This window comes from Buteo buteo, chromosome 12 (assembly GCF_964188355.1).
Source record: "Buteo buteo chromosome 12, bButBut1.hap1.1, whole genome shotgun sequence".
NCBI lineage: Eukaryota > Metazoa > Chordata > Aves > Accipitriformes > Accipitridae > Buteo > Buteo buteo.
In genome coordinates this window covers 8,753,250-8,766,053 of record NC_134182.1, presented here as the reverse complement: position 1 = coordinate 8,766,053, position 12,804 = coordinate 8,753,250, and the positions used below count along the sequence as shown (strand labels likewise).

General features: G+C 44.2%; 2 protein-coding genes across 2 annotated transcripts; one reads left to right on the top strand and one right to left on the bottom strand.

Moving 5' to 3' along the window:
* Positions 1 to 654: 654 nt before the first annotated feature.
* Positions 655 to 1,496, bottom strand: PFN3 (profilin 3). The gene has a single exon (XM_075042600.1). The coding sequence runs from the start codon at positions 1,112 to 1,114 to the stop codon at positions 710 to 712; it is 405 nt and encodes a 134-aa protein (XP_074898701.1). The 5' UTR covers positions 1,115 to 1,496; the 3' UTR covers positions 655 to 709.
* Positions 1,497 to 1,624: 128 nt separating this feature from the next.
* On the top strand, positions 1,625 to 12,526 carry MTARC2 (mitochondrial amidoxime reducing component 2). The gene is made up of 7 exons (XM_075042599.1): positions 1,625 to 2,229; positions 2,455 to 2,628; positions 6,158 to 6,320; positions 8,011 to 8,151; positions 9,155 to 9,216; positions 9,300 to 9,371; positions 9,912 to 12,526. The coding sequence occupies exons 1-7, from the start codon at positions 1,640 to 1,642 to the stop codon at positions 10,036 to 10,038; spliced, it is 1,329 nt and encodes a 442-aa protein (XP_074898700.1). The 5' UTR covers positions 1,625 to 1,639; the 3' UTR covers positions 10,039 to 12,526.
* The last annotated feature ends 278 nt before the right edge of the window (positions 12,527 to 12,804 follow it).

Sequence of the window (12,804 nt, the reverse complement as noted above, 5' to 3'; positions counted from 1 at the left end):
CAGGATAGAAAGGAAGCAAACTTCAGAAGATCCCCATGCCACGGATACAAGACAGGTAACTTACCTTGTAAAAAACCCAATTTGCTCAGTTAAGAAGAGGTTTCAAATGATACAGAAGGTGAGCAGGCAGCAGACTATCTTGGCACGTGCTTCCCACACAGTCCAACAGCAGTGCAAGGCTCTGCTGATCAATAGTTAATCTCCAGAATAAACTGGGCTTGTTCCAGGGGCAAATTCAAAATAAACACAAGTCCTGCTTATCCTTAGTGTTGTGGCCTACTTGTAGAAGGTAGGTCTCAAAAACCATGACTGGCATTAGGGCATGATTTAAACAGCAAAGTGGCAAATGAGAGGGCAAAGGGATTGCCCTCCCTCCTGCCTTTTCTCAAAGCTAATGTTATCAGAGACCTTCACCCCAAAATGAGAGTCAGCAAAATGAGAATAACAGGGAGCAACTACCCAAGATGGCTGGGAGACCACTCAAGTAATACCGAGCATTCTGATGAGGAATGTACATGTTACTCCCTTCTGCACCACAGCTGGTCAGGCAGGCTGTTAAGTGTCCCAGCACTGCTGCCTGCCCAGCACTCCCGCCACCTGAAAGAAGCAGGCAAAGACACCTGCAACAAAATCAGGTTTATTTCCCTTCTCTGCTACAGCAACAACTGTGTTCCTGTGCTCAGGCAGAAGATGTCTGGCACTACTTGCTTCATGCTTTCATGCCCACAATCATATCGTGGACCTTTTGGTTGAGGGCTCCTCCGTGGACTCCCTTCTTGCCCACGAGGAAGATCAGGGCTTTGGGGGTCTTGCCAATACAAATGGATCTGCTGTCACTGCCTTTGCTTCTGACATCCATCACGTTGTCTTCGTCCACCAGCAGGCTGTCACGAATCACACTGCATTTTTTGCCAGCGATGGTGATTCCTGTTAGCAGGAACGTTTTCCGATCCTGGCCTGTGATCAAGCCCACTTCTTGAGGCGAGATGGCCGCGAGGAGCCCTCCTGGCTTGGCCGCCCACACGCAGTTATTGTCAGAGAGGCCCATGACAGCCACATCTTCAATGTTCCTGTCCGCCAGGATGCTATTGACGTAGCATTTCCAGTAATCCATCGTGGCCTGGCTGCCTGAATCTCGGAAATGCCCAACGCAGAGCTTCCCCGTCTTCTACCTGCTGGGACTTTGGTCTCGGCACACTGGTCCTAAAAATTTCAGTTTGTGAGTTGGGCCTCCAGATCCCTGCAAGCCTGAACGGGGGAGCCGGGGGAGCGATCCTTTGCCTGCGAGGAGCGACGTGTGAGGACAGCAGCGTTTGCCACTCCAGCCTGTTCTATGATGTCATATTTCCCTCGCAGCCGGGTGTCCCACAAAACGACTTCCCCGCGACCCTGCCGACAAGAGGGAAGCTCTCGGGGGGGTCTCATGAATTTGGTACCAGGCAGCTGGGGTGGGCGGAGGCCTCCAGGGGACCCCCCACCCCAACCTCGGGCGCCGCCATTTGCCGCCCCCCACACCAGCTCTTCGCCTCCAGCCACCCGTGTCCCCCTTCTTCTTCCCCGAGTCACACCCAACGGCTGAATTTCACCTGCTCGGGCAGCCCATGCTTTTCCTGCGACGCCGTTTTTAATAAAAGCCCCGATGTCAGAAGAAACGCATTTGCTGCCCGTGTTTCGTCAAGCTGGCCGCCGGCAGCGAGCGCTCAAACTTTTATTTTCCACGCTGCGATCGCCCTCTTCTTCCACCGAAGCCCTCGGCCCCGCGGAGGCCTCGGCCTGGGGCAAGCGGGCAGGTGCCGGCCAACCCCCCCCGGGCGCGCTGCCCGCAGCGAGGTGCCTCAGGCGCCAGGCGCGGCGGGACCGGAGGGGGGCGGCCGCCGACTCGCGGCCCGCCCCCGGCCCCGGCCCCTGCCCCGGCCCCTTCGGGCGTCCGCGCCGCCGCCGGCGGGGCCCAGTCGCCATGAGCGGGGCGAGGGGCGCGCTGGGCCTGTCGCTGCGGGCGGCGCGGCCGGGCTGGCTGTGGGGGGCGGCGGCGGCGTTGCTGGCGCTGGGCGCCCTGCTGGGGGCCTGGCGCTGGGCCGGCGGGCGGCGGCGGCGGCGGCGGCGGCGGCTGCAGCGGGTGGGGACGGTGCTGAGCCTCTTCGTGTACCCGGTGAAGTCGTGCCGGGGGGTGGCGGTGCGGCGGGCGCAGGTGACGCCGATGGGGCTGCGGAGCGGGGAGCTGCGGGACAGGTACGGCGGGGCGAGGCGCCGTGCTCCTGGCCGGCCCGAGCCGGGGGCAGGCCCCGCCGCGGTCGGGCCCGGTTCTGGCTCCGCGTTCGTTCGCTGCGTTGTTCTTCACCGCCCTTGAGGAGGCACCTGCCGTGCCTGGCGCTCCGCGGTGCTGCGGGAGCAGCCTGCACCCGGCGTCGGCCTTTAACTTTGGGCGACGCGTTTCTGTCCCCCTTCACGCTACAGGTTCTGGCTTGTGACCAAGGAAGATGGGCACATGGTTACAGCTCGCCAGGAGCCGCGGCTGGTCCTCGTCTCTGTCAGCTGTGAGAACGGGCACTTGGTCTTGGAGGCCCCGGAAATGAAGAAGCTGTGCTTGCCTGTAAAGCTCCCCAGGAAAAATCCCGTGCTGAACTGCAGGTAAGCGAAGGAGGGTTGTTTGCCCTCCCTTCTCTCTAAATACCGCCTCTCACTCACATGCTTTGCTGTTCAAGACTGTGTGATGGTTTGCGTTTTCTTATGCAGAAATTGGAGGGTGGAAGTTGGGGGCTTCTGCTTCTTTTCTGGGAGGGTCTGCCTCCCCATCTGCAGAATGGAGAGAGACTTCACGCTAGGGCCTGTACTGGTAGGACAAGGGACGGTGGTTTTAAACTAGAAGAGTGTAGGTTTAGATTAGACATAAGGAAAAAATTTTTCACGATGAGAGTGGTGAGACACCGGAATGGGTTGCCCAGAGAAGTTGTGGGTGCCCCATCCCTGGCAGTGTTCAAGGCCAGGCTGGATGGGGCTTTGAGCAACCTGGTCTAGTGGAAGGTGTCCCTGCACGTGCCAGGAGGGTTGGACTGGATGATCTTTAAAGGTCCCTTCCAAGCCAAACCATTCCGTGATTCTGTGAAATTCTCTGCCGTGTGTTGTACAGGAGGCCAGGATTGATTGTCATAACAAAAGGTCTAGTTTTAATCTGCTAAACGCTGATGGAAACAAATCTCAGGAAAAGATGACACAGTATTCAAAGACCATACATTTTATATCTGCCAAATGAACTGTGATCTTCAGTCTGCATAGAGTGTCATGTTTACTCATTTGTGTTTACTTACAGTGTTTTCATTTTTGCTTGAGTGAGCAATTGCATCTCAGAGCCTCAGTCATACATACTGGTATTTCTTGCTCACCACTAGTAGCGTCAGCATTTTTGGATACACGCTGGCCATTTGGAATTGGTGAGATGTAAGGGTTTAGATTCGCTCACCCCTGTCTGTAGGTGTTTAACTGAGGTGCCTAAATTAATAACTTGGTTGCCCGAGGCTTACTCTGTGGTCACTAGGGAAAGAAGGGCATCCCCAGAGAGCAAGTCATTCCCTGTAAGTGCTATCTCAAAGGGGTTTCAGGTGAACGGGTTACAATTGTAGTCATTTAGCTGTGTGCCTAGAGTTATGCCAGATGAATGCAAGCATAGTTATTTTATCCATGTATTGAAATCCATGCTGGAAAATTGCCAGGGGGAAGCGGAAAACCTTTTCCCTGTTAAAATGTCAATTAATGTGTAAGACCATTTAGTAACTGGAAATGGTGTTAGCCCATACGGAGATACTGATAAGTGTTTTTCCTTTGGGTAGCAGAGAAGGTTAATGTACCAGCTGCTATAATTAAAACTAAAAGAGTGCCAGAAAAGAAACTGCATTCACTAGCTTTTAGCATAAATCTGTTGCTATGGAAGCCCTTGATCAGCATAGCTCAGTATCTCTGTTTATACAGGGCCAGTGCAAGTTACAAGTCATGGAGAAATAGGACAGTCTTTGAAAAATCTGTCTATAATGTGTATATGTTAGCTGATGACACATACACTACAGAAGAAACATGCAGTTTTCAAGATGTTATTTTTCTAAAATTTGTTGTGCCATTAGAAAAATATTTAAATAGACTAAGTGCATTTCAGTAATGAAAAATTATCTTAGATTTTCAAATTTTACATCTCAGTGATTTGTTCTTCTCTTGATTTTTTTCTTTCTTTGCCTTAATAAACTATAGCACACTCTGGCTTTAAAATTGCTAGAATTTGGGAATGCAAATAAGCAAACGTTAGATGTGTGTAAACAGACTTTAAAAATTACCGAGTTGTTTGGTAATGTAGGTGGTGTCATAGGATGTGAAATTAGCAATACCTATAGTTAAACATAGCCTCATACTTTTCAGGAGGAAACCTGAAGTTTTGTATGACTCTGCTGTGCTTAAACAATTTGCCATTTGTCAGCTGAAGGCTGATTCTTTCTAATCCATTCAGCCGTTCGTAAGAATGAGGATTGGGAATAGTACTGTATTCAGGCAAATGAAGATTTGGGTTTTGCTCCTAGATTCTTCCCTTCCAGCTTGTGAGTAGCAGTAGCTGTCTTACTGCACAGTACACTCTGCCACCAAGGCCCTCTGCACAGACTTGTATTTATTCCACCACTGGGCAAGCATGATGCCTTCAGATTGGTGCTGGCTCATGCCCGGCATTTGGGAGCTGAGGCAATACAGTAGTGCCTCTCGCTGCAAAAGGCTGTGCAGATGCTAATCTTTAAAACTGGTACGTCCAGGTGCAGACTTTACATGGATATTTAAAAATCCTATGTTGGGGGGAGTCAAAGGTAGGACTGAAGCCACTGTGTAGGCATTGTTTCTCTTTGTGCAAATGTTAGAGGGTTTCTATAGCCATCTGGTTAAGAAGCATGTTCTTCATTTGTGCCCTTTGTCAGTATGTCAGTTTGTGTTGCAATACTTAAATTGCATGATTTAGTCCCATGGATCCCTATACCACCGAGTGCTCAGGATGGATCTGCTTCCTGGGTGGAAAACAGTAGTGTTGGAAGCTCACCTCTGTTGTCCTGTCAGCCAGAAGGCATGCAGACACTGAGAGAATGGAGGGAAGAGAAAGGCAGTTGAATGCTGTCTGTGGCAATGGCATTTAACCCCAACCTGTACCACAGCATTGATACAGGGATCCCAGCAAATAAAGCAGCGATGTTGCTGCCAGCACCCTAATGATTCATCTCTCCCCCAGATGAGTAAAGGAGGGCTCCTGGGAGCTGGGCTCGGACTAGACAAACTGCCTGGGCATCTCTATGCTTTAAGCTGTCCAGGGTATGATTGCAGAGGTACAGGAAACTGCAGTGCATTTGGGTCAAAATCGCTACTTTTAATAGAGTAGTAAAACTATTCATGACTGGTGTTGGAAGTTTATTGAAAGGTTGAGTTGTTGACCTTTTCTTGCCAGGAGAGTGTTCCTTGCGTAAACTTGTTTGTATTCTGCTGCCAGTGGCTTTTTATGCCTCATGGACTTTGCTTCCATTATAAATCTTTAACCTCTCTTAAGATACTGAGCTATTCTATATGCTAAGTTTGAGCTTGAGAGTTTCACTCAGCTCTGGCTAAACTTTCACAGCACAAAAATCTGAAGGAGAGCTTCCTTAACAATCAGGGACACTTACAATTAATAACATTTGTAAATGTCAATTACAGTAACTAACCACATCCTTTCAAACTATGATTCATTTTCTGAATTTAATTACCTTTTATCTTTTCGTGTTGCAATGGTGTGCAAATGCAAGAGTAGACCCTTTTTTTTGCTTGCAGGTATGGCAAACAGGTAGGTTTGTTACTGGTCATTGATGTGACATTTAGCTCTGTGCACCTAAAGGCTATTTCACAGCTCATTCTTTTACCAGCTGGTATTGTCTGGCCATGTCCATATTACTTAGCTTTCAAAACAAGGTGGCCACAAAGATGTTGCACACTGGGAATGACCCTTGTGCCAAATTCAGAAACCAACTTCCACCTCATTATAATCCAGGTGGTTTGTTTACTGTATCTTGCTACTAGTATTAAAACAAGTTGTTTGCCTTTGAACAATAAACATCCTTGAGCCTTTGGCTTTCCCGCTAACCTGCTGATGCATCTTGTGACTCTTCAGGCTCTTCGGACTGGATATCCAAGGCAGGGACTGTGGAGATGAAGTAGCTCAGTGGATCACCACTTTCCTGAATTCAGAGCCGTATCGACTGGTGCACTTTGAGCCCTCCATGGTGCCAAGAAAGTCAAAGGACGTAATAAAACTTTTCCGAAACACAGATGAGGTAAATGAATGTTTATTTTCTCAGAAGTACTTTCTTTTAACCATTTCCCACCCACCCATTGAAACATGCCCATTCCGTCATTGATGATTGATTGAGCCCAGTTTAGCAAGGTATGTAGTCATGTACTTAAACCACGTGAATATTCTTTTCTATGATGAGATGACTTGCTTGAATTCTACTTTAAATCTGTTCTAAGCTATTGACCATTCACAGCTAAAGAGTCTGATGCTGATGTTTGAAGAGGAACTATCACATTGCAGAATAGCATTCCTTTTGTGCCTCAGTAAATATAAAAAAGTTATTTTTTTAAAGATGTTTTGATGGTGTAATGTGTTGCATAGAAACCCTCCGTTCCCTATCCCTTGTTAGGTCTAGGAGTGTACTGATATGAGTTGTGTTACCTCATATTTTGTTTAAAGGAACGATGCTTAATCCAGGGCTCTATAGTTGTGGGCCTAGGAATTAAAATCCAAAGAAGGTTACAGAGGTTTCATATCTATCTTTTTCTGTGGGAAGAGGCTTGAAGGTGTGTGATTAGATAAAGTTAATGCAGGCAGGGAAAGGAGTTGCTGTGCTCAGTCATCCTCATGCCATTGAAGCCACTGATGCCCTTCTTTCTGTCTGAACAGCTCTCACGGGAAGATGTTTTGAACTGTACCTGATGAGTGTAAGCTTTTTAAGCAAACGCAAATTGTGAATACCTTGCCTTACTGATGTGATGTTATTACCTATAGGGCATCAGTGTTTTGCTTGTTGTTGCACAAAGAGGAGAAGGTATATTCAATTAGGGACTTCTATAGATATGTATTTATTATGTAAGGGCACTGAGACCAATACAGAAGACTAGGTTTCAGCAAAAGGGATGTCAGATTAGGAGGTGTGACATTCAGGAATCCTAACATGAAAAGAGGGCAGAATCGTTTGTACGGGTATTTCACCACTCATCTTCTTGTGGTTGTAAAGGTATGTACAAGGTGGGGGATGGTGAAGGATAATGTAAGAGAAAGACAGGAGGAGAGGTATACACTGAAATTCTTGCCAAATTTCCTTTTTTTTTTTTTTCTGTGGAACTAGCATATATAAGAGTTTTCTTTTAATACTGTTCATTGGCCTTGTTTGCTAAAAGGGCAGCCCTCCCACTTCCAAGCAAACTTAGACTGACGAATGGACAGTTGCAATTTGGTATTGCTGTTCTGTATATGAAACTCCCTCTGGTGTTGTGATAAGATAGATTCATTATATAGAAAGATCCAGTTAGTGGATTATAGTCAACCGGATAAGTTCAGCAGGTCCATAAACATCTTAAGTACCTTTCATAACTTATCATAACATGTTTTACTGATATACTTAATTCTGTCTGTAACACCTAGAATAAACGTCTGGGACATGCATACAGTATTATTTTGTAAGAAGATGTGGTAGCTTATAGAATTTTGGTTTAATTTTATAAGTAGAAGTTTAGTTTTACAGTTTGAGCAAACGGAACTTGCCATGGTTACTGAAATAGGAAAGTGCATGTTATTTTACTTGTTAACCTACTTTCAGGAAAATTAAAATCTGAGTGCAGCAGCCTAACAGTCCGGCTAATACGTGGCCACTGGTTCCAACATATCTGTCCTTTTGCTGTTCAGTAACTTTCATCCCGTGCTCTTACAGCAGCCTTAGGATTTGTTTGTGTTTGTTTGTGTAGGTTGCCTATCCTGACTGTAGCCCAGTCTTGATCCTCTCAGAAGCTTCACTGGAAGATTTAAATACCAGGCTGGAGAAGAAAGTTAAGATACAGAACTTCAGGCCAAATATTCTTGTGACAGATTGCGGTGCTTTTGAGGAGGTAAAATAACTGTCTTAAGTGCCTTTTTGAAGGCTTGGTTATGTTTCTTTGTAACTCAAATTTCCTTATGTGATGGTGCCTACAAGGATGAGGAAAGCTGCTCTTCCGTGATTTTTACAACTGGTTTCCAGAGAGATACAGCTTCTGCTCGCATCAGTGCATGTGAAGCACTGAGGGAGGAGACAGGTCCGTGAGTGCTTATTTAGCTTGGCAAAGGATAAAGTAAGGGTATTTAAATGACAGGCTTGCTACTGAAAGCTCATCTGAAGTGTAAAGTAGGGAAAGCTACGCATGCTCTAATTGATCAATTAATGGTACAAATGAACAATTTGTAAATTGACAGTTTTACAGCCTTTGGCACAAGAGTAAAACTGACCCTTGCAATACTGCAGTCTGTCACTGCATCTCTGACAATATTCTGGTAGTTCAAAAAACATTACCTAGGAAGGTATCTGGTGATGAAGTGAACTGGTAATGGTGGTGTTTACGTGTTTTTATGTCATGTTGCCATTTTTCCAAAGAATTTGCTCTGGATAGATCAGATAAGTTCCCAAATCTAAGAAGTTCCTAAAGTGGGAATGGGTTTTTGTCTTTCAAGAGAGATTGCAATAGGCAGCTTGTGTAGATGAGAAGTGAAAACTTAGTTCCACTAAAAATTTCCTTTCTGCAAAAATGGTGACTTATCAGAGGTCACAGATCAGATTATCACACATACAGTAAGAATAAGCTTGCTTTAGGTTCAGACGAGTCCATGCTGCAAAACGGGATTTGTTACTTGTGTATCTTTCTTCCAGATATAATTACTAGTGGATCCTGAATTGGATGAATGCAGTGACTGCTGGTTTTTCATTAAAATAGTACCATAATATAACTGTACTTATTTTGAAGGTACAAGTAAAGGTGATCACCTGGAATGGTACTGCTGCTTCTAGGAATGACTGTGCCACTCCTGGAAAAATGGTTGCATGTGGATATGTCTAATCTGTGTATTACCTTCCCTCAGGACACCTGGGAGGAGATTCTTATTGGCGATGTGGAGATGAAAGGGACAGTGTGTTGTGCCAGGTAAACATTTGATTATTTTATATAGATGTATAGAGATTTATGATAAGAAGCTGTTATTGATTTGGCACTGTCTGTCATTGCAGGTGTATTTTAACAACTGTTAACCCGGACACTGGGGTCCTGGACAGGAAGGAGCCCCTGGAAACATTGAAAAGGTTGTAAAAATACCAGTGCTTCTTAGGCTGTGGGAGTGGATTTAGGCTAGGTCCCAACAGATGTTAGACTAGTATTTTAAAAGTGGTTTGAATTATGTGTGGGGCATAATGATGCAGTTTAAAGGTCTGTGTATATTGGCTTCCATTCTACTTTCTGCAATTCTATACGGTAAGAAAATTGAGGAAGTTCTCTCTTCTTTCTTGCAAACTTTACGTTCCCTGTCCCTTTCATCTCTGCTAGGGTGAATGCCTGGGCTAACAGGTATTTAAGGTATTCAGATGTATAACTTTGCAAGTTTGGCATTTCTTTTTACAAAGTCTTCTGTATGCGTATTATACACGGATACGTGAATACAAACAGGCTTTTTTTTCTCCATTTGAACTCCTTGTTTCTCTTAATTACAGTATTTATTTATCTTTTAGTCTAGTATGGTGACCGAAACAGGGCATCACTATTCAGGTGTCCTCTCTCTCATCACTGATATTTTGATGTTCACAATTTGTTACCACCGATTCTAAAGAAGTGCTCTCTCTCTGCAGTTACCGCTTATGTGATCCATCTGAGCAACACATATACAAATCCAGCCCTCTCTTTGGAAGGTACTTTGCCGTTGACAAAACTGGAACGATTCAAGTTGGAGACCCTGTGTACAAGATGGTCGAGTAATGAGAGAGACTTTGATCAGAAGATGCTTTTCACTTTGATATGCGAATTGTTTTCCCATGTACTTGGTCACCAGCATAACTTTTTCTTACTCCTTGCAATATTTTTTGTGCTCTGTTTCTTTGTAAGGTGCAGGAGGTCTTTGAGGCTGTGAAGTGCCAGTCATTTCAGATCATGTCATCTACTAGCATGGCTGTAGCAACCATGTCTTAAGATTTTCTGGAGGCTGTGATAGAAGAAACTCTAATCCAAGACTTCACAGCACTGCTGTGAGTATCGCACCTCCTAAAATTTTGTGTCAAGCTCGCTGTCGGAATCCAAAATTATGTACAAGGGCTTTGCATCGTGTATTAGTTGCATTCAGTGCCTATAAAGAACCACAAACACAGTCATGCCAAGCGTAAAGTAAATATGTTGGTCACAGACCTGCCTTTACAAGTGAACACAGAGTGCAGATGGCAAGGCTCTGTCTTAGATTCCACCCTTAATTGGTCCTAATCATCTTAGCCTGTCTGTGTCTGGAGGTACTTTTTTGCAGTGTTTCTTACCCTGTGGTTGTTTCCTGAAGAATTGGTACTGTCTTTCGAGATTGGAGCAGTATCAGAAGGAGAAAGATTGTGACCTGACTAAATGCTACTCTAGTCTAGGGCTGGGAACACTGGCCAATGATGTGTAAGACTGTGGGTTTGTTTAGTTTATGACCTCTGCTTGATAGAGTTTGAACCATCAGTTTTTTCTCCTGTGAAGCATACTGTAACATTGAGGCTGTAGAGCAGTGATGCATTTGCAATGATGCATTTGCTAATGTATCAGTAGAACTTCCAGTTTGACTAAACGAATTAGGTGTTCACTGGATCAGAGACTTCATGCACATTGGAGGGGAAGAAAAGCTGTTGGGAGTGATCCAATTCTGAGCCTGCCCCGTTCAAGCTGATGTCCAGGCCAATATTGTAGGGCTCCGCATTCATGCTTGGTTCCCCTCTGGCTCAGTGAATCTCTTACTATAGAAAGTTAGGCTGCTAAGCAGATGTTTGGGAAGCTGTGGTTTTAGACTGAGCATGTTAACATTCTTACTGGTTACGCATTTAGATCTCTGGTTGCCCCCCACCCCTGCCCCTGTTCTAACAAAAATGTTACGCATTTTTAGGCAGCTGATAATTATATTTTCTGCTATATTTTATACTGCATAAAACAGATAGGGGAGGAAACTAGTTGGATTATGGCACTAGTATCTTTTCTTTAAAAGTTACGTGATTATTTTTTTAAAAGAAAGTGGACTCCAAGACAAAAGCCAGCCATCTTTCAAATGCTTGTCTGCCTGTTGCTTTGTTATAGATTACTAGATCTAGAAAGACTTGAACTAGCCAAAAAGAGGAATCTAATTAAGTGTGAAGAAGGACAAGTATGACCCAATTTGGTGTTTAGATTCTTTGTTTTCTGTTGTAGCACAATTCCAGTTTCATATTCACATGTTCACAACTCAGACCTGTAAAATGAAGAGCTGTCCTGCCTTTGAGCAAATTCAGACAGATGTATGTGGCAAGCCTGAAGCAAGCATATGGGGAAGGTAGTTTTCTATTATTTGTGAACTCAGAGTTGCTCTGAATATCCTTTCGTTAGCAGAGTGCTCTTTAAGTATTGAGTTTTCCTGTGACAAACAAGTGCCCAGTTTGGACTGCATGTTGCATATTTGTGTATTGTTATGCCTGATGCAGCAACTAGTGGGAGGAGGTGAGAGAAAAAGAATCTTTTGAAAAGAAAAATAATCCTGAGGTTCACTTTTTAAAAGTATATGTTGAAGATCCTTAATATTAGGAAACCTTGTGGAATTCCTAATGGTACTATTAAGCAAAGACAGCCTGCTGGCCTGCCAAAGCAGTTAGTTAAGTGTGTGTCTCTTCATTAAGTCAAAGAAGCGGAAGGAAAGAGAGCTGAATTTTTTGCCTCTAGCCAAACATTTTTTCACTGTTGTTTTAGCACCACGTTAGGATTTACGCAACACTAATTGTGTGGTATAGATCATGTTGCCTCTCGTTAGGCTATTGTCAATTGGGCTAATTTGGAAATAGGACTGTCTTTCCAATGAGAAACTGCATCTGCATTCCTCTTAAGAAAATGTCATAGATCTAAAACCCTGATTTATCCCTGTAAAAGCCCCTTGGAAGAATTTGGCTAGAATGCTAAAACAGGTATGTGTCTGAGTAGAACACATTTCACAAATGACACTTAAATCAATTATGTGATGAAAGAGGGCCATTCCAGGATGTGGAGAGCATAACTTAAGAACATTACAATATAAATATCTTCATATAAATGTTGAACTGCTGTAACTGTAGGAATTGTGCTTGATTTTGCTAAAGCCATTTAGGAAATTGACTGAAAACATGTCAATCATAAAACACTATTTTTTAAATTGTGTACTTAAAAATGTTAATTGCTTTTTTAACTCTAGAGGAAAAAAACAAAAGTATAAACTTCTGTTGAATCCAAACTCTTGTGAGGTGTAAAATTTGTGAATCTTCTTTTTTCTTTGTTTTCTGTTTCAGCATTTAACTTCTGCTCCTGTTTCCAGGACTTCTTTTAGAATTAATATTTGTGATATTTTTTTTTTTTAATCTTGCCTCTAAGTTCAGGAAAATATGCAGTTAACCAGAGGAAGGTATATGCGTAAGAGAGAAGTACCATCAGATGTAAGTTGTCTTCAGACTCAATTTTACAGCCCTTATGATCTAGATGATGAAAAAGAGGTTTACAGACTATCCACTTTTT